The following is a 20,558-nucleotide window of genomic DNA, read 5'->3' on the forward strand; positions in this document are numbered from 1 at the left end:
AGTAATTTTGAGGTGGACAAAATGTGATAAATTATTGCACAGCAAATTTAGACATGAGATAAACATCTGGATGTTTTGACATCAAATTTGACGCTCTAAATTCCTAACAAAAGCAGCTTTGAATCAGATTTATATATACTTATTTTGGTTTAAATCAAAGTTTATGTATTAAAAATATTCAAAGGGATGTGTTCAATTTCTCTGAGTCTTCATTAAAACAAAATCAAGCTAATTAGAAAAATATAAAATACTGGGGTTTGGCATCCTCAAAGTGGTACAATTTGGAGTTGAGACAAAACAATTCTATATAAATACGTCTTGTAGTCAAACAAAACATAAAGTTCAAAGCTGATCATTGTCACGTCATTTCAGTGATCACCTAGAAGACCATAAGTCTCAAACTTCAGTCCTTGATGACCGCAGTCTTCTTTTAGTGATTTCCCTCATGTACCACAGCTGATTCAAAGGTGTTTTGAAGAGGGAACCTCTAAAACATGCAGGACTGTGACCCTTGAGAGTTTGAGAGAACATTCATGGATGACAAAACATTTTGAGGATAAATATACTTTCCAGGGGAATACCCTTTACAAACTGTAAGTCATCAGTGACATTTTAGACATAATTACCTGTCATTTATGTAAGAATGTCAACTTATACTATTATTGCATCAAAAATGGTTTATAGAAGCACCTCAGATAGAGAGAAGTTGAGTTTTTCCACCAGTTAAACCCAAACATTTCATGGATAACATTATTAAAGTATACCTCAAAAGTACTTAAAATCAAAAGACTTAAAATCTAAAATACTCAATTAGAAATGTTATTGGGGGGGTTTTCCTGATGCTACCATCGAAGGGTACCACTGATGCCAAAGAGGAAGTATGTGTGAAGATAAGCATCAAAAAGTGCTAGCACAAATAGCTTATAGCTAAAAATCAGCATAATGACTCGTAGAAGAAGACCAGATAAATTTGCAAGCACATTTTTTTTTTTCTGTTATCACATATGAGCCAGGCGTGTTTACAGTAGAGTAGTAGTTTTACTTTATTTTATTTTTATTAGTTTTACCAATTTTAATGATTAATTTGCGTATGTGTTAATATGATTGTTTTGGTCGATTTCTAAAATATTTTGGCTCCATAATTTCAAGCGCGTATGTGTTGATGTGCAACAACATGAATAGTCAGTGCTGCCAACTTATCAATTCGGTCACTATATGTTGCAGCTTTTCCAACCTAGCTAACGACTATTTAGGGAAAAAAGACGTGGTGCTGAGTCATGCCGTTAAATTTCACATTTTCTTAACATTGCTGAACATTTCAAATGTTAATTTTATTAAGGGTGATGGAGGAGGCACTTCATTTCATAGTGTTTGTAAATATAGTTTTATTATTTCTGTGGAAGTTGATTGAAGTTAATGCTGGGAAAGAAAACTTGCTGGAAAAAAAAAACTGCTTCAAAGAGTGTTTGGTATCAGGAGAAATAAAGCAAATCCCAGAAGGGGAAAAAAATCAAAACTTCATTTGGAAAATTTAATTCCACCGATCCGTCCATCCATCCATCTTCTATATCGCTTGTCCTCACTTGGGGTCACGGGTGTCATGGAACCCAACCCATCTGACGGTGGTTGAGGGGAGGGATTCATACTGGACTAGTCGTTAGCCAATTGCGGGACAAATGAAATTATTAAAGCATCACCTAAATCTGTCAAATGTGGCGCTGTTACACGATTGCTCAATTGGACCGAATGTGTCGCAACGACCGGCGGGTGCAGTTTTTGTAAAAAAAAAAAAATAAATAAAAAAAATTAAAAAAAATTAAAAAGGAGAAAGGAGCCGTTCAAACTTGCACGTCGCACTGCCAAAAACAGACAATTGGTCCAAATGAGGCGGCCGCCCGGTTCCATTGGGGATGACATCAGCAGCAACATCAAAGGCAGAAATATTGTAAAGTCATCATTGTTACACATGGTTGATTTTTTTTTCCCCTCTGAAAGATTTATTTTTACTGTCATGAAAGCATCCTGTAATAATATTAACAAAGAACAAGTCAATTGTTTACACGCCCCGGGAAATTTTACTTGGGTGTTGGTCGGAATAATTAAAAAAAAAAAAAAAATGAAAATCAGCACTGATGTAACAGGTCTATTTTAAATTAGAGGAACTTAGAATTATACATACTGAAGGATCATCTTTTTTTAGACGAGGTTATAAAAGGTCTCGAAAGGATCATCCGTCACTTTTCGTCAAAAACTGATTGGGAAATAGGAAAGCTCCAGTATGGGTAGCACGTCTGTTTGGTCAAGTGTTTTGTAAGTTAATAAGTCTTTCATATTAATTCATGGTTCATACGGGTTTATCTTAGCATAAGCCTAACCTATAAGACTAAAACATTTATATATAATACATCTGATTTTGTTTATTGTAATACAGATATTTATTGCTTGTGTTTGTTGGGAGCAGCATTTTTTAAATTAAGACTCCCAAGACCACCACCGTTTCCCAAGGTTAGAGAATCCAGGTCCAGAAAGTAAAACCATTGCCACAGATTGGCTTTAGCTCAACTGGCAGCTAAACGAGCTTGTCTTCACCTGTTGAGTAAAAGCCAAATTGTTTCAGGGTTTTTACTTTCTGGACATGGATTCACTAACCCTGCCGTTTCCAGTATATGTCTTGTTCTCCTTCACATCTCCCATCTCTAACAGATAACAAATCTCTTTAGACTTAAAATATTCTCAATTAGGCCTTAGGTTCATTCAAGACTCTAAATAGTTTTTTTTACTTACAACCTTAATATGGGCAAAATGGAATTTCTTCATCTCCCTTTACAAACGCCATTTTGAGTCACATTTGATGATTTTTAACTGTTGTCCAGGTGTGAAGAGTAAGTTCACAGAAACAAAAACACTTTGTGCTTGGCGTAAAAACTGGCACAGCTTCATTTTCTTGCCAGGGCAAGTCTAGTTCAAGTGTGTGTGGGAATTTGGCACTCTTTACGCTTTGCTGGGCGTTCCAGCAGACCCAGGGCGTTATTTTTTTAAATTTTTTATTTTTTTTACGCCCCTGGCTCACCTGACAATTTGCTGATAGAAAATAGACTACAATTTAGAACAACTCAAAGCAGGTCTAAGTTGTGGCGCAGGTGGTATAACATGATTTTTGTGGACAGATTCTGAGCTCAGCGGATGTGTTGCATTCATAAGTATGAATTTAGCGTAATTGAATAAATTATCATCATAATCATCAAGTGTCAACTCCACAATGGCTAACTTTACATCATCCGCAAGTGTAGATTTTTTTTGCAGTTCCCTTTAAATGTACTTTGCGTACGACAACCTCATAGATGAACTACTTCCACATCTCTTGTGCACTGAATTTAAAAGGAATGAAGGGAGCCGCTTCCATTTGATGGCAAATGGCGGCTGCATTCCCTCCCTCAACCGCACAAACAATCTTTTTACTACCGAAAGAATGACAACTCCACCCATTCACACAATTACACTGTGCTATGCACGAGGCTTGCTTTGGGCATAAAAATAGGCACACTGGACGCTGATTAAAAATGATACTAATTGTGACAATAAGGTTCAACAATGGTTTGGACGTCTGCTTCACAGTCCTGTCGTTTCGGGTTCAAATCTCAGCTCCGGTCTTCCTGTTTTTCTCCAGGTACTCCATTTTCCTTCCGTATGCCCAAAACATGCACGATAGTTTCATTGAAGACTCAAAATTGTCCATAGATGCAAATTTGAGTGCGGATGGTTGTTTGAAAAGATGTGCCTTGCGATTGGCTGGCGACTAGCCCAGGGTTTATCCCGCTTCCCTCGCCAAAAGTCAGCTGGGATAAGCTCCAAATCACCTGAGACAGTACATAGAACGTCTTCTCTTTTTATGTATTTATTCAATGGCTGCTTCCCTTGGAGTATTTGTGACCAAAAAGCTAAAGAAAAAATCACTCGCTCACACTTCTCTCTACTTGCTTAGCAAAGGTCTCGTTCATTGAGTTGTGTGTAGATTGTAGTGTTAATTTTGTTAAAGAAAAGTAAACAAAAATATTTTCGTCAACAGACATTTTTCACCAGACGAAAACTAGACTAGACAAGACTAAAACCCTCGTTAATAAACAATAAGTGGGACTAAATCCGTATGCATTTTCATCGACTAATGAAGACGAGATGAAAATATACTTCACTTAAAAAGAGCTGAACAAAAATCCATTGACATTTTAGTTCATCAACAAAGACAAGAAAAGTACCGGTATATAATATAGTAAAATCCTATCTCTGCTAATCTGTCATTGTCATGTGACACACAGTGACACATCCCTTTCAAATTTGCAGTGGATTTACGTTGAAAAGTAAAAAAAAAAATAAAATAAGTCAATTATATTTATACTGTAACATTAATCCAACGGATGTAATGTTCCAACAGTAATGTTAATCCGACCGCTAACTAACGCTGGCTAACTTACTAGCTTGTAGCATGGAGCTAACTAACGCTGGCTAACTTACTAGCTAACTTACTAACTTACTGGAGCCATAGTAGCCACTTATTGATATACAGTAGCCTACTGTAATTGTGTGTCAAATTGTTTTTCATCAAAAAGATAAGAGAACATTTTATGTGAAATAGTTTTAGATCCAAAAATGTTCAAACATTATCTGCCGAGAAAAAAATTATACAGGGGTAAAAGGATTGCCTGGACTAAAAAACGTTGACAGTCTTTGTTAACTAAAAATTGACAAATAGAATTAGGTTTTCTTGGACTTTAATGAAGACTAAAAGATTTATAGTTGACTGAATAAAAACATGTTGAGGTCGACTATGATAAAAACTAACAAGCGTGATTGAAGCTGGTCTAAAACTGAGACTAAATTTAAAAATGTCTAATACAATCAACACTAGTAGATTGAATGTAATACTTGAAAAAAAAATGCCTGTAGTGTTGCTGACGTTTCCCATGCGTGTGCAATTGGTGTGAATGAATGACTGAGACTTTGCTCCGCCATCATAAATGAAGGGAGTGTCTGCGATAGCATACCATCGTATGTTTATGTTGTCTCCTCACATGGCGCGGCAGTGGCGTGTTTCAGTCGATGTGTTTGCCTTTCTATTTTTTCACACTGCAGATAAGCAAGATTAATAGCATGCAAACAAACGCGTTAGCTGACTAGTTGCGGGCCGTGATTTTAGTTGTGTTATTGTGACAGTTTTTTGTAGAAAGCCAACCTTTGATTTAGCTTTATCAGGGAGCATTAAGATCTTGTTGATTTAGTTAAGGTTTAAGGTCATTCTCTTATTTATTTGTTTTGTAAATTAGATGTAATTATTAACAGCAAAAGCCAGTCATGTGACTTCTTACAACGTTTTATGTTGAAAAGTTTATTTTCTTGGAAAAGTAGCAGGGCTGGACTGGCCTTCTGGCATACAGGGCAGATGCCAGGTGGGCCGGCCTCTTTTGGGCCAATGCAGTGCTTTCTAATTATTATTTACCTACATTTTAGCCTAAGTGGCCAAATTTTTGTGCCAGTCCAGCCCTGAAAAGTGGTTACGGTAGTTAATTAAAAGGGGAAGCCAACCCCAATATATTCTTTACAATAATGCATGTTGTACGTGCCCCTACTAGTATAAACATAATGAATATTATGCTTGTGGAATATGAGTTAAGAAATAAAATCCACCCGATTGTATCCACATCTCAGTGGGGCAGCCATTTTGCCAGTTGCTGTCCACTGAAAATAAGATCACAGTGGTCCAGTGCTCAGGTAACGACTAATCACAGCTCAGCTTCAGAAAACAGGTGAAACACGATTGGTCGTTATCTGAGCCCTGATAATTGTGCAATCCACAACGAACCGAATCTTCGTCACCCCCCCAAAAAAATCTGAATACAGACCATACTGTTTATTTATGGGTCTAAGGGTAATTGGTGATGAAACATTATTCTTAACTGTTGTACAAGTAAAGTTCTGAAGTGTAAAGGGGAACATGCTAGCTTAGCCTAGCTACTGGTGTTTTGTAAGTATACAGGTGCAGGTTGTATTAGCATGTACTTTGTAAAATTAATCTGTGAACTCGACCTTTAAGGTTCTACTGTTATGTTCTGAGGTTGGATTCCAAAGCGCAGACGCAAATAAGATTTTAACTATTTATTCACATCGAGAGGCGTGGAACAAACGTGACTAGATGAGAAACAAAGAGAGCTGCACAGAGGAACAGAGGTAATAATCCGACAAAAACACACATTTCTCAGACAGCTTATATAGACAGTGAATCGATCTGAATGGTTGTGGCTAGACATGTGGGTAACAGGACTGACATGGAATTATCTGATTGGCTGTTTACTAGATAAAGAGATTAAAGATTGCTGACGTCACATAGCTTCTGACATCACACAGCGTATTACCAGTTTAAACTAGATGCTGATTATATCAGTTCAAAACAGACACTTGACCACACGGTCATGACCTTAACCATAACCATAACATAACCTTTTCATGACCCAGTCATGACATCTATACAGTGTGATATTTGCTGGACATTTAGAAAATTGGTGTTTTATGCCCCCCCAACCAAAAATAAAAAATAAAAATCAATGCTTGATTAATGGAGATACAGGATCAAGTATATCACATAATTTTACAACATCCACAGCATGTTGAAGCCATGGCTTATTGATCCCCGTCGTAAGAATTCATTAATCAAGCATAATTTAGAAAATCACGAGCGAATGCGTCCGTGAAACTGTTTAATGTTTCTTTAGTGGTGGACAGTAGACTTGGAGTTCCCCCACCGGGTGATTGCACGCCAACCGACCTTTCCAAGTGGAACTCCCTACTGACTACCAAAGGAAGCAGCCAGCGAGGAAAGTCGAGTCGTTAGAAACAAGAAATTGCAGGCAGAGGAAACAATGAGCTGAAGCTGTGTAGCCTCACCAAACAGAAAATAGAAATGAATGAGGTGAGACAAATCTAGCCATATTTAACAAATCCCAGATCCAAAAATGCAGTTCAAAAGTTGAACAAGTCCAAGATTATCATTAGTAGATTACTCACAATATAAGAAATACAGTACACATCATTTCAGCCATTGAAGATGTACACCGCAACGTTAGCGTTTTGCGCATCATAGCGGCTGGAAATAGTTGCTACAAAACACATTATAACAACATAAAAACATTTTGTAACGTGAAATATTAGTGCACTTTAGCCTATTTTCACCAGAGACTGGGTGATATACAGTAACCTTTGTTCCACTTTCCTCTTTGGAAAGCTATGGCAGTACGGTAATTCACAATCACGCATCAGCTCAAGCGCTGAGTCTCCTCTGGGATTGATGCAGCTTTTGTGTTGCCCAAAGCATCACTAGTGCATGGCATCCATCTGGTTTTTAGTATTTACCCTGTTCAGGGTCATGGTTGTACTGTTTTTGTCAAGCTTGTAAATCAAATTACTTGCATATCAAATCAACACTGCCCATTGGAATCAATTCAAATGCCATTTATCCGTTTTGGGGTGCCATGTTGCTATGTGAAAGCAAACACGTGCAGAAATATCCCCAACTTTGCTGGATTGTGTGTAAAAAGCAAAGTTGACTTACCTTCTGATGTGGCTATTTTGCATAATTTGTATATGGAAGAGGCTTATGAAATCATAAATGAGCTGCTTGGGCATTGTCTTGTGATGTGCCGGTTATTGGTGTAGATTGGAGGTTTGTGTCAATTCGGATCTAATTCCGGAGACATCTACAGTACCTTGAACTTTTGTGTGTTCCAGTTCACAAGAATCGCGTCATCTGTTGTCGTGTTATTGTCTGAAGGCAGCCCCCTCGCATCTTTTCCTCAGCATTTCGAGGAACAAGGCACGAGGCTTCCCGCTTTCTGCGTCAGGCCCGTTTTATGCCACGTTGCCTCATCTCGCTGCTTCACATTCACTGGATCAGACTCGGGTCTAAACTGACCTGAGCTGAACGCGTGTGGCCTCAATTCAACTATACATTGTGGATCGAGTACCCGCGCGTGCTTATACACACACGCTTCAGGGCCATGCTGCTTACTGTGTGTGCGTTTGTGTGACCTTGACAACGTGTGCCACTCCTTCCCCTTATCCACCGAAGGAAGCGTTTGTGACTCAAGGGACTCATCAACCATTAACTCATAACTATTTAAAGGAATTAGGGGAAAGTTCATGTCCTCGGATTATTGTGAAAATTGCCGTTTCCCCATGAGCACCTAATGGAGCTAACACACTCATATACAAGTACTAGCCGTTCAAATTTAAGACTGTTCAAACCTGTGATTACCTGGACATATATTTTTTTTTTTTATTACAATAGAGCAGAGCATGGCAGCTGTGCAGCTAATGTTAAGCAACATGATTCAAGAATAAAAGATGCGAAACATTTCAACACAAAATTGGCAATAAAATGGCAACATTCACACTTGGGGCTGACTCCGGAAGCTTATTTCGTTTGTGAGCAGCACAACAGCTAATTGCTGCTTCACCATGTTTGCTTTGAACTCTTGGCACCACTAATTGACCCGACTCTGCATACCTCTCAGAGCCTACCGGGTGTATATAGCATTAGCATTTTGTTAATTCAGGACCTAAAGTATGAGGGTTGAATGTTAGCGTTGCTAGGGAATGTGAATTCACGCGAGAGGTCGTCAGGGTTCACACAAGGTCGCAGCGTTCGCTATTCTTTATACAGTTTTTTTTTAATGCTCTAGAAAAGACATTCACACTTTAGGCAAATGCTTGTGGACCTTGAACAAACCTTGAACGAGTGCGCATTCGCTATATTCACCAACACTACAACATACGCCCCTTCAGTGGGATATGGGCTTAAACCGTTCTATGATTTATAAACCAATAGCAGAACATTAAAGGGGAATTAAACATTCTTTGACAATAATACGTACTAGTCTAAATGTGACATTCTGATTAATATTAGATTTGTGAAATATGAGTTATGCAGCAAAACCCAGCCATTTTTATCCATCTCAGGGGGCGGCCATTTTTCCACTTGCTGTCGACTGAAGATGACATCACACTTGCTCAGGACTCAGGCAACAACCAATCACAGCGCACCTGTTTTCTGAAGCTGAGCAATGATTGGTTGTTACCCAAATGCTGAGCAACAATGATGTCATTTTCACTCGTCAATAAGTGGCAAAATGGCCGCCTTCTGATATTAATAAAAACAGCTGGATTTTGTTGCTTAACTCATATTCCACTAATACAATATTAAACAGATTACTTTACTGCAAATAAGGAAGTACTGTGGGATTATTTGTAGCCAACGACAACATGACATGTTCTATGTTGGCACTAATGTCCTTATGTGTCCTCATATATCTTGTTTGCATTAAAGAGGTGAACTTATGGAACCCCGCCGTCCTCGGACACACCTCACGGTCGAGTCACGTGTGTTTGAGGTATGCGTATGCGTGTGTCCCATGACAATAGAGATACATTTTTGTTGTTCACGAGACAATAGATTGAAGTATTAAAAAAATACTCTAGTTTATGTTTATACACTAACTCCCTAGATGAGTTGAGTTGTTGTTGTTTTGAGCTGTTAAACTCACGTTCAACTTTGCCCCCTCTGGTTCAAAATAAAAAGTGTGAGTGAATGATTGACAGCGGCAGGCCACTGACACAGACGTTATGTCTGTTTTTGTTTCCTCAAAAAGTTTGCGTTTTCATGATCACTTTCGTCTTTTCTCTCACTCCTGCAAAGTATGTGGGAGTGGATTTTAATGGGAAAATTCAGGCCTTTTGTAATAGTGAATAATTAGTCATATAACTCAATGTCCTGTAAGTTATGTCAACCTTCATAAGATAGACTTGCATAATGAAAACCAATACAATAATTTCTCTGTCTTTACAAGGCTGATAATAATCAATCTTAAGGAAGTGTCAATACATATAGAGACAAGATAAAATTATTTATTGGCAGAGTAGTATGGTCAATACATTTTGTTTTGTTGGAGAGTAAGATTTGCTTTTGACATTTAAAAAAAAAGCCACTTAAATTAGTTTTAAGAAAAAGACTGTAGGTCTTATATCTAATATTTACTGATGAGAGGCTGAAATTTTGAGGATTTTGGCCATTTTCATTTAAACAATCTACACGACGAATCAATTATCAAAAATAATTATTGAAAAATTTGATAAATGATTAGTCGTCGATTAATCATTGCACCGCTAGTGTGATGTAACGCATCAAAACACATATCATGTATGATGACGGAGATGAAACACTTATTTTCACAAATCCCAACATTATTTCCCTAATTTCCAAAGGTGTGTTGTTTAAGGAGAAATAAAGCAAATTCCTGAAGGAGGAACAAGAAAAATAACAAATTGTAGAAAATGGATTCGGCGAGTACCAATTACAGGTATCGAAATCAGTGTGTTTAAAAAAAAAAAAGTTTTGTTTTTACCCCGTCAATAACATTATCACGGGTCATTGTTGAAGCAAGGAAAAAAAATCACCACCACACATTAACAGAAGCCCAGAGGTGAAGATTGAGAAGGAGTTCATGGGTAAAAATACTATATTTATATAGTGCATTTTCCTGAGTGAAAACGGAAGACCATGCCTTTAAATCGCAATAGTTCTGTGTTATATCGCAAATTATTGCGATATAACGCAATAGTATTGCAATATAACACAATAGTATTGCAATGTAACGTAATAGGATTGTGTTATGTGATATTGCAATCCTAATTATGTTTCGAGTACTCATACTCGTATCAGTACTAAATCCCACTCGGTTGTTATGGTGTTGCATGTTGACACCGAGTGACTCGGTGGCAGGAGAGAAGTGCAACCGGAGTGGCGGGCATGAGGTCGCCTGTCAGACTGAAGCGACAGGAAGTTATCTGCGTGTCATGTCTGACACCCTCGCCCCAACACACCCACACATGAACTTACACTTTTTACATTTAACTTTCATGATGCAAGGCCTCATTTTTAGTATACATGCTTGATTGTACACGAAATGACATCGTGTAAGGTCATGTGGTTAACGCGCACGCTGCTTACATTATAGACTCGTCGCCATAGAGTCATGGCCCGAGCACATGATGCTGATCTGTCTGAACTTTTGCTGAGCCCAGACTGACAGAGAGAGAAAATGCGTGTGTGCGTGTGTGTAGTTCCCTTTCTACTGGTCATCACTTCCTGAGGAAAAGCATGACCGCGTACACACACGCGCGCGTGCACACGCAAACCTCCTCTTCACTGTCAGTTGTTGGCCAGTGAGCTCGAGGGCGAACACTCTCCGAATTGATAAGGACAAACAGGGTGAGTGGAACGTTGCGTGTGTGCGTGCGCGCGTGTGTCATTCATGTCAATTTCGTGCTTGAGGTACTGTTGTTGCAGTTAATCCTTTAATAAAGTGGCTTAGAGTGCCTTGTTGTGATTTCATGTTGTCATTTTTCCTAACTCGTTGACATGATATGGACATCACCTGGCAAAGGTTTTGTTTTTTGTTTTGTTTTTTTCTAATGTATGATAGTTAAACTCTCCATAGACCCATCTTGAGTATATATTTTGTACAGAACTGCTTCTGTACTTTTATTTAATGGTGTATCTTTTAAATTATTTTTTGTTGTTGATGATTAAACATGGAGCAGGGCGCACTGACCCACGAAACATAACAGTCGAAAGGAATAATTAAGCAGAGTGGCTAGTGGTTAACAAGTTGGCCTCACAGTCGAAAACTGTGGATGTTGGAGTGAATGATTGTTTGTCCAAAATTGCCCTGTGATTGACAGGTGACCAATTCCGGGTGTACCCCGACACTCAGCCGTGACCCCAATGAGCGTAAAGCACTGTAAAAAATCGATCAAATAGATCGATTATTTATATAGTCATATAAAAATTATAACAGAAAATAAAACGAACAACGCTCTCACAAAAAGACTGCAAGGTACGATTGCCTATTATTATTTGACTTTTTTCTGTTAAAGTATTAAAAAGACCTTGTTGCAAATAGTTATTTTGGTGAAAAGAAAAATAGCATAAAGAAATTAATACAAACAATAACACAGTATATTACATATATATCCAGCCATCTATTTTCTATCCAGTTCAAGGTTTTAGAATACAAAAAAAAAAAAAAAACTTTGTTTGTGCTTGTTGTAATTAAAAAAAATCCTGTTAATTAAAAGTAAATTTTTAGAATAAATGATCATAATTATTTTTTTAAATGACGATTAACAACCAAAAAATGTTCACATGACTTTTTTTTTTTTTTTTTTTTTTTAAAGAAAGGTAATTGTAAAACTGTAAAACTGTCGCTGAGTAACATAACCGCAACACTCTAGAAAAAATATTTTTTCTAAAAATGGAAAAAATACAAGCATATATATTTTTAGGTTTATTCAATATTATTCAAATGTAATTGTAATAATATACACCTAAATGGACCTAATGTTACGTATAATAATGAATTAAAAACAAACATAAACAAAAATAAAAATAAATAAATAATAATAATAATAAATTTTAAAAGAAGAGGAAACATCACAAAACTATAGATTTTTGCCCCAGCTATTGCAATTACAATTAGCATTAAATTTATTCAGAATCAGAAAAATCAATCTCACTTATATAGTAATATAGAAGTAATAATAATAATAAATAATGATAATAAAGAACAACAACTTTCCCGGAGAGTGGCACTTTTTTCGTTCTTGTTGTAAAATAAAAATTGTTTTTAAAGTGTATAATACATTATTAAAATGTATATAGTATTTTGTTCATTATTACCTCATTATCTGTTATGTTATGACAATAATGAACAACTATCAAAGTAAACAACTAACCCCAGCATCCCAATTATTCATGAAGGTCACTACCTAATTAACTCATTCACTCGCCGCCATTTTCACTGAAGCAACCCCTTTTGCTCCTGTCTGTCTTACTGGATTTTGACTGATTTTGCAAGGTCCACATAATATTCTGTTCCATTGCTATAAAAACATGGAACCTACTGAAAGAAAGATTAGACTCTCGTCTTTCATCGGGAAAAAAAAGTACATTTGTATCCATTTCCATGTTGCAGCAATTAGCATTAGAATATTGCTAAGTTTCATCATTATTCACAAACCTGTTGACAACACTGGCAAAAAGAGCTCGTTGCAACATGTCCCTGGCTGATTTCTTTTACTTTGTTGCCACCTGCTGGCCACTTTTTGCAATAACTACCATTGCTTTAAACGACCTCTTCATGTCAGAAGCGTACAAAAAAAAAAAAAAAGTATAAATATGTTTTTGGGAGTGAAGAACAAAGTATTGAAAAACCTATTTATACGTCTTTGGGTTTGAATGAGTTAAGGACCCTGTTAAAAATAATGTTATCAAAAGTTCAGTTCCTGACTGTATTAGTCAGATCTCGCCTCTTGCCACTTAGCAACTCGCTGTGCTCTGTGACACTTCTCAACTTCATACCATCATTTCCTTACATGTGATCACGCTCGGCTTTTCTGAACATTTGTCAAGCACTGTGTCCTCCCCCGTCATCCCGACCTCCAGTCGACCCCGTGGCGCTCCGCTTTCCGTGCTTTTCGGAACATGACGAAAATCAGAATCATAAGGAAATCAGACAGTTGGGGCACAGTTTCACTCAGAGGCGATGTTGTCGGTGGTTTCCAACCCACACGTCCTGCCAAGCTTTTGGGAGCCTGTCGCAGTAAATTCAGTACCAACAGAGCGAGTGGGTGCTAGACAGGCCAGACCTCTCGCTGACTTTTTTTTTCTGTCACGCTGATGTTTGATCATGCAAGAGTGGATGGGGGAAAACCCTAACAGGTTAAGTTGTCAACAGCTATTTATAGAATCGTCTTGAAATTGCTTCGGTATCATTCCTAGGCCAAAAAAATTGTTTTGCCATATTAAAAAAGTCACTGAAAAATAACATTCATTCAAAATTAGAAACTGGGACGCTACAATTTAGCTGAAAATCAAATATATCAAATGTCATCAAACGTAATCGCTAGTCAATCTTTATCAACAGGGCTTAGGGTTATTACCTTCGCTAATGCTAAATGCTATCTTGGTTGACAGTTCAACAGCGCAACTTCAACTTCAGAAGGCAAAAAACTGTCAGCCACGCCGGTGTGGCACATTTAGCACATCTCGTGTCGGTGTAGCCAATTATTTCTTTTTTCTTTTTTTTAAACATTAGACAGTTGTGTCATGTCGGACTGACCGTGCAAAAATGAGAACGCTGAGTCGTTTCAAAGACGAGGACTGACGCAGACAATACACGCAGAAGCACCTTAGTCACTGTCACTGCAAACCACATGCGGTGTTAAATGACTTTTTTTTTTTTTTTTTTTTTTTTTTTTTTTAGGGAAGTGGCACATCTTGCTACACTTTCCCCACACATGCACACCATATTCGTTGGAGTGCATTTGCAATGAGAGAGCATTTGCAACCTTCCTGATTTTGTTTCAGATTAAATCTTTTTTTTTTTTCACAAACATGATGAGTAAATGGAAAATGCTGTTTGTAAATGATTATTTTATTTATTAAGGAAAAAAACCCATTTAATATTGTCATACTGGAGGATTTCTTAGTTTATGTCATACCACAGTATCACAGTTGGATTTAATTCTGATCCATTTAGCAGTGGACTTTTCTGGTAAGTTTTAGGTTGCACTTGTGCTTGGGTTCACGACCTGATGGTCATTTTCTGGTGGATAGCAGAATTATTTTTTTTTTTTTTTAGTTTATCACATCAAGTCATCCAGGGCTTGGAGTGTCAAAGCAACCCCAGACCATCATACTGATGTCACGATAATATTCGTTTCTTTAAATTCTGTCTTTCAGTGGTCTTTTGACTGGAATAAGCTTTTCAAAAACTGTAGTTCATCAAAAATTAAAAGCCCCCCCCTTATCTCATTTGCTCCCAAAAAACGTATAAATCAGTTTTTCAAAATGTTTTAAGTATTCCAAAGATGTATTTATATGTTTTATTTTTCTTTGATGCAGCCTCTCAACTGCAAAGAACAGTTGCAGAAATAGTAGTTATTACACAAACGGCCAGCAGGTGGAAGCAGAGCAAGGGAGATCAACCAGGGCCATGTTGAAAAAAAGCTCAATTACTCACAATTCTAAATAGATGTGTGAAAATTGATTACACTTAGATATTCTCATGCTAATTGCTGCAAAACGGAAACAGATAGAAATATACTTTTTTTCCTGATGAAAGAAAATACTTTAATCTTTCTTTTGATAGGTTCCATGTTTTTGTAGCAATAGAACACAATATTATGTGGGTCTTGCAAAATCAGTCAAAATCCAGCAAAACAGCCGGGAGCGAATGAGTTTGCTTCTGTGAAAATGGCTGGGAGCGAATGAGCTAAATAAAGCTTCTAGTTGGTGTTTAGTTCAGTTGTCTTTGTGGGCTACTAAAATTGTCTTAATGACTATACTAAAAAAAAAAAAAAAATCTGAAATCAGGAAGCGAACAAATACTTTTTCACGTACTGTACAAGCTAAGAAAATTAGTTAAAGAGCTAAAATAGCTACCAATGTCTACTGATGAATACTTTTGTGATTCAACACTATTTCACGTAATCGGGGCGGAGGAAAGCAAAGAAAGGAATTCAGTTGCACAGCTCTCCTCCTAATGGAGCCAAGCATTGTTTTTGATTATTAAAGGTGAGGCGATAAGGACAGCGTTGAATGCCGCAAGACCGGTTCTTCGTTTCTTTTTTTGTTTTTTTTTGTCTCTTTTGCATAATGCAGACATCTGGCTTCAGTGTTGACTTCTCTCATGCGTGTTTACATTGTCTCTTCTCCATGGTTGAATGTATGTGTGGGAGGCGTTTACGCCCCTTTCTTAATGCATGGCTTACACATAGACACAGGAGACTGTCCACACCCACATTCACACCCACTTTATCAACGGAAAAAAAATCAGACCCGTTCAGTCCCTAATATTTTTTTCTGGAACTATGTGGTTCACATTGACGTAAAATTCAGACGCAATCAGGTCTTTGGTAGAATAGTGAAGAGCAGAACTCCAGCAAGTTTGTCTACAGTCAATGGGTTTGCTTCACTTGTGTGAAATCCTGACAAACAAGTAGACTAGTGTGAAAAAAAATCACATCAGGTGTTGTCATTTTTTGCACCTGTCGTCTTGAGCTGTGGCTGAAAAGATTGGTTAAAATGTTAGGTATAGTGACAGGATTATTTTTCAAAATCCAGATTGATTTTGACCTAAAATGCATAAAAAACATCCAAGGAACAGTAGCAGCTTGTTGTGTTTTCTTAACTGATTGATCTATTCTACCAGCAAATAAAAAATAAAAAAAATATGTCACTCCCTTCATAAAATTTCATAGAAATTTGTTGAGTAGTTTGTACAAAGGCATCTGGATTAAATGTGAAATGTCTTCAAGAACCAAGATGAGTTCAGTTGCCTCATTCGTTTTTTTTTTGTTTTTTTTTGCTAACCATGAACTGGAAAAAAATATACAGTGACATACTTTTTTGCTACATTTTGCAAAAAAAAAAACAACACACACACAAATGGCAATGTTTTCAACGGAATGTCCCTTCCTATTCTGGTGTTGTAACACAAAATATTTTTTTTTACCAATGCCAGGTATCAGTATCGGTGTCGATACCAGCCTTATTTTAAGGTATTGGTACTCATGACAGTGGTCGATACCGCCCTCAGGAACGAGAAAGATGAAATTTGGGTAATAGAAAATTGCCATTAATTTCATTTAATTTTAGGGGAAAATACTGTATTGGGATTTATGTCCTTTCTTTTCTTTTTTTATTATCTGTCGTTTGTGGGGTGAGGAATTTTATGTACTAGTTGTATCGGTATGACTACTCAAAAGTTAAGTATCGGTGTCATATTGGTCTGAGAAAAAGTGGTATCGAACGTCCCTAATTATTTTATTATCTAGATTTTTAATTTGTTGTTATTATGCTGTGTGTATGTTTTTATAGAGCACAATATTGATTTCAGATGTCCATTCAAGTTATGAGCCATTGCTTGGTCGAGGTTTTGTTTTGTTTTTGTTTTAAAATTGTTTTAAAAGTGGAGGCACAAACCAACTTTGGATACACTACCACTCAAGTAAAAAAAAATAAATAAAAATGTTTGTAACAAATTAAACTAGTCAAGCTATCGCTGGAGTTGTGGCGGTTAACTTGACTGTTGGCCTTTTTGTTGTTGTGTGATGTCACGACTGTGACAAAGTCCTCCTACACGCTTTCCAGATGCGCTCGTTCTGACATGCGGCAAGCCAAGACACATTCAAGCTCCGGAGTCACACACGTGCTCCGACAAACACGCGCACATGAACGACCAAACCGCACTGATCATGTTTCATCTTTTTTATCTTCTTGACAGAGTGTTTGCTCACAAAGCTCGCAGGCGCATGCACGTTTCATTCATTCACTTGGTCATGCTGTCACGGGCGCGCAAACGGACAGCTTGTTGTTTTGCTTGCGATGTGATTGATTGCATTCTCAAAAGGTGATTCCTTTGACTTCTTCCTCATCTCAAGCTTTTTTTTTTTTTCTCCCCAGCCATGCACCGTTTGCAAACTTAAGGTGTGTCTATTTTCAGTACAAGCTGGCTGACAGCCTAAAAATGGAAAAAATAAAAAAATAAAAAAATCCAGGTTTCATCAGCTATAAATAGTTTTGTCCCAGAAGTAGCCTTTGAGGTGGTGGAAGCTACAAGTCGGAGTGATGTGAATTCTAAGTAGTCCCAACCTTGTTGCCGCATTCCAAAGCAGTAAAAAGGAAACAATAATGTAATTGCCAAAGGAGGATGTTTTTTTTTCCAGCCCAGAGCTGTGCATTCCATTTTTATAGCGCTACTACCTCCGTCGTCTTATTTTAGTTGTTGCATAATTTAGCTCATTCATTGTTTTGGGGTCCATTCAGGCATTTGTAGCCATGTTTATCGGAAGTTTTATTTTCAGACTGCAGGTAGTAGGTTCTTATATTAACCTTTTGCCCCAGTATTTCAAATTCTCATAAAAAAAAAAAAACACAAGAAGAAGCCTAAGCTACAATAAATGAAGTCATGACACTCATCATCAATAACTAATGAAATGTGAATTTTTACAATTTTCCTCTTTGTAAGGAATATTGCTACATATTAGACATTAATAGAGTTGAGTGAATTTTGCATGAGGTTTCCAGATCTTGTGAAGTTTAGCATATCCTAGTATATGTACATTTGGAAGACATTTTTTCACATGGTTATTCTTCAAAAGAATAACTTGTCTGGATTTTATTTTGTTGCATTTAGCGTGTGCATTTGAATATGCGGAGCTCTCAACCACAGGATTTATCCATTCCACCGAAAAAAATGTTGACATGTAATCACAATTGTTAGATAAAGATTTAAAGGGGCTGTCTGCCAGTTTCACTCAGGAAAATGCACTTTTTAAATACAGGATTTAAACAAACAAACTACTTCTCAATTTATAGATATGGGCTTTTCATAACGTGTGGGGGTGATTATTTACTTATTTATTTTTCACTCACTCACTCACAGAAGCTTACATGTGTGAATGAGTGAGTGGGAAAAAAAATAAATCCGTGCGTGCTTTCAAATTGCCACGCGAGTGACGTCACGCAGCTAACCCATTCGCCCGGCCCCGTTTGCGATAGATTATTGTGGATTTATTACCTGACCAATATATCGATAATCGCGGTATTGTCATGTCGTGAGATAATCGTTAGCGTGAGCTTTGTATAGCATCATATCGTGAGGTACCCAGAAGTTCCCACCCCTAACTGCTATAGCAAGTTTTAGCTCTGAGCCTCATTATTGACGCAAGTTGAACGTAAATCTGTTAACCAATATCCCACATTTCTTCTAAAGTAACTTCTGAACACTAATTTTCCTGACAGTGCACATTGCCTTTTAAAATAAGTGCTGTTCTTTCTTGACAAAAATGAGTGACTTATTTCACAGGTCACAGTCACAAACTAGACGCACACATACACGCGCACGCGCGTGCGTGCTGCTGTTTGTGTGTCCTTTGCTTGGGCAATTGCTGAGCGAGCCACCCAAACATCAACAGGAGGAAGACGGGCACGTTACGAGCAGAGTTCGTCTTGTTCCTAACTCCCTGTTGACCAGATAACGGGCATACTGTGGGGATGAACCCGAGGGGGTTGATCTTGAAATTACATTAGAATTGCATGTATTCTTTTTTTTTTTCGATATAAAACATGCATCATTCGCATGATATCCACGTTAGCGTGGCTACAAATCCCAGTAGACACTTCCTCCTTATTATCTTATCTCTCCACCAGCCGCCCCCTCTCCCCACATTCATTCTTTCGTCCCTGTTTTACATTCTTTTTTTGCTGTTTTTCTTTGAAGCAAGGCCACACTAAACACGGAAATGTTGTATCAGCGAACACGTCAACGAATCCCGTTTCTCTCTCTCTCTCTCTCTCTCTCTCTCTCTCTCTCTCTCTCTCTCTCTCTCTCTCTCTCTCTCTCTCTCTCTCTCTCTTTGCTGCAGACATGGTGGACACCCAGCAGCTCCTAGCCTGGCCCGTGGGCTTCAGTCTGAGCGCGGCCGATCTGCCGGAGCTGGACGACAGCTCCCACTCGCTGGAGATGAAGCACCTGACCACGTTGGACTACGCCTCCATCTCGTCCTCGTCCTCCTCCCTGTCGCCCTCGCTCATGTCCTCCATGTCGTCCGTCGGCATGGCCTATGACCCCAGCCCGCCGCAAGGCGAGGACCACCTCACCGATCTGGACTACACCAGTATGCACAGCTACAGGACTCACGCAAACTTACACCGTAAGTTCGAAGTGACTCCGAATTGAGTTATTGCTGATTTGTGTAGATCAGATGTGTCCAAGGTTCAGATTTTTCATGACGACCAGTCTAGGCTGATGTTTGCCACCGAGTTGAAACTTGTCTCCGACAGATTCCATCAAGCTGGAGCCAGAGTCGCCTCCGCAGCACACTGATAGTCCGGCGTTCTCCAAGCTCCAAGACGACGCGCCGACAGCCGCGCTCAACATTGAGTGTCGCGTGTGTGGAGATAAAGCCTCTGGGTTTCACTATGGCGTCCATGCCTGTGAGGGATGTAAGGTAGGACAAACAGAACGAAGGAAAGAGTCAGGTGTTAAAGAAACTGGATGGATATCTGATGTTTTTCATTAGATTTGATTATATATACTAGACTAAGTGCAATTTCTGGAGAAATTGCGTGGGAATGCGGAATACTAATAGCTGAATGCTAAAATTTGAATGCATGTAGAATGCCAATTAAATTGACACCAGACACCTGGTAATGATGATAAGATATGTACGGAAGCGGGAGTGGAAAGTGATACTTAGAAAAAGTTCAATGTCTGTCTTGAAAAAAGTTCAATGTCTGTCCTACTGAAAATAAATGGCGAAAAGTTGATATTAAACGTTAAAATGTGCAAATACTGTAAGTAATGTAGAATCAGACGACATATACCCCAGGAGGGGTCAATTTTTGAAGCTAGTTGAAATTTGAGCAGTATAATTTGGAAGTATTATGT

General features: G+C 38.0%; 1 protein-coding gene across 1 annotated transcript in view; it reads left to right on the forward strand.

The window, feature by feature from the left end:
• Positions 1-20,558, forward strand: part of pparg (peroxisome proliferator-activated receptor gamma) — a 30,668-nt gene that overhangs the window by 569 nt on the left and 9,541 nt on the right. The window contains exons 2-3 of the mRNA XM_077529210.1: positions 19,534-19,821; positions 19,952-20,118. Coding sequence (XP_077385336.1) covers positions 19,534-19,821; positions 19,952-20,118 — 455 coding nt within the window. The remainder of the gene's footprint in view (positions 1-19,533; positions 19,822-19,951; positions 20,119-20,558) is intronic.

Source organism: Festucalex cinctus, chromosome 8 (assembly GCF_051991245.1).
Source record: "Festucalex cinctus isolate MCC-2025b chromosome 8, RoL_Fcin_1.0, whole genome shotgun sequence".
In the NCBI taxonomy this organism is placed as follows: Eukaryota; Metazoa; Chordata; class Actinopteri; order Syngnathiformes; family Syngnathidae; genus Festucalex; species Festucalex cinctus.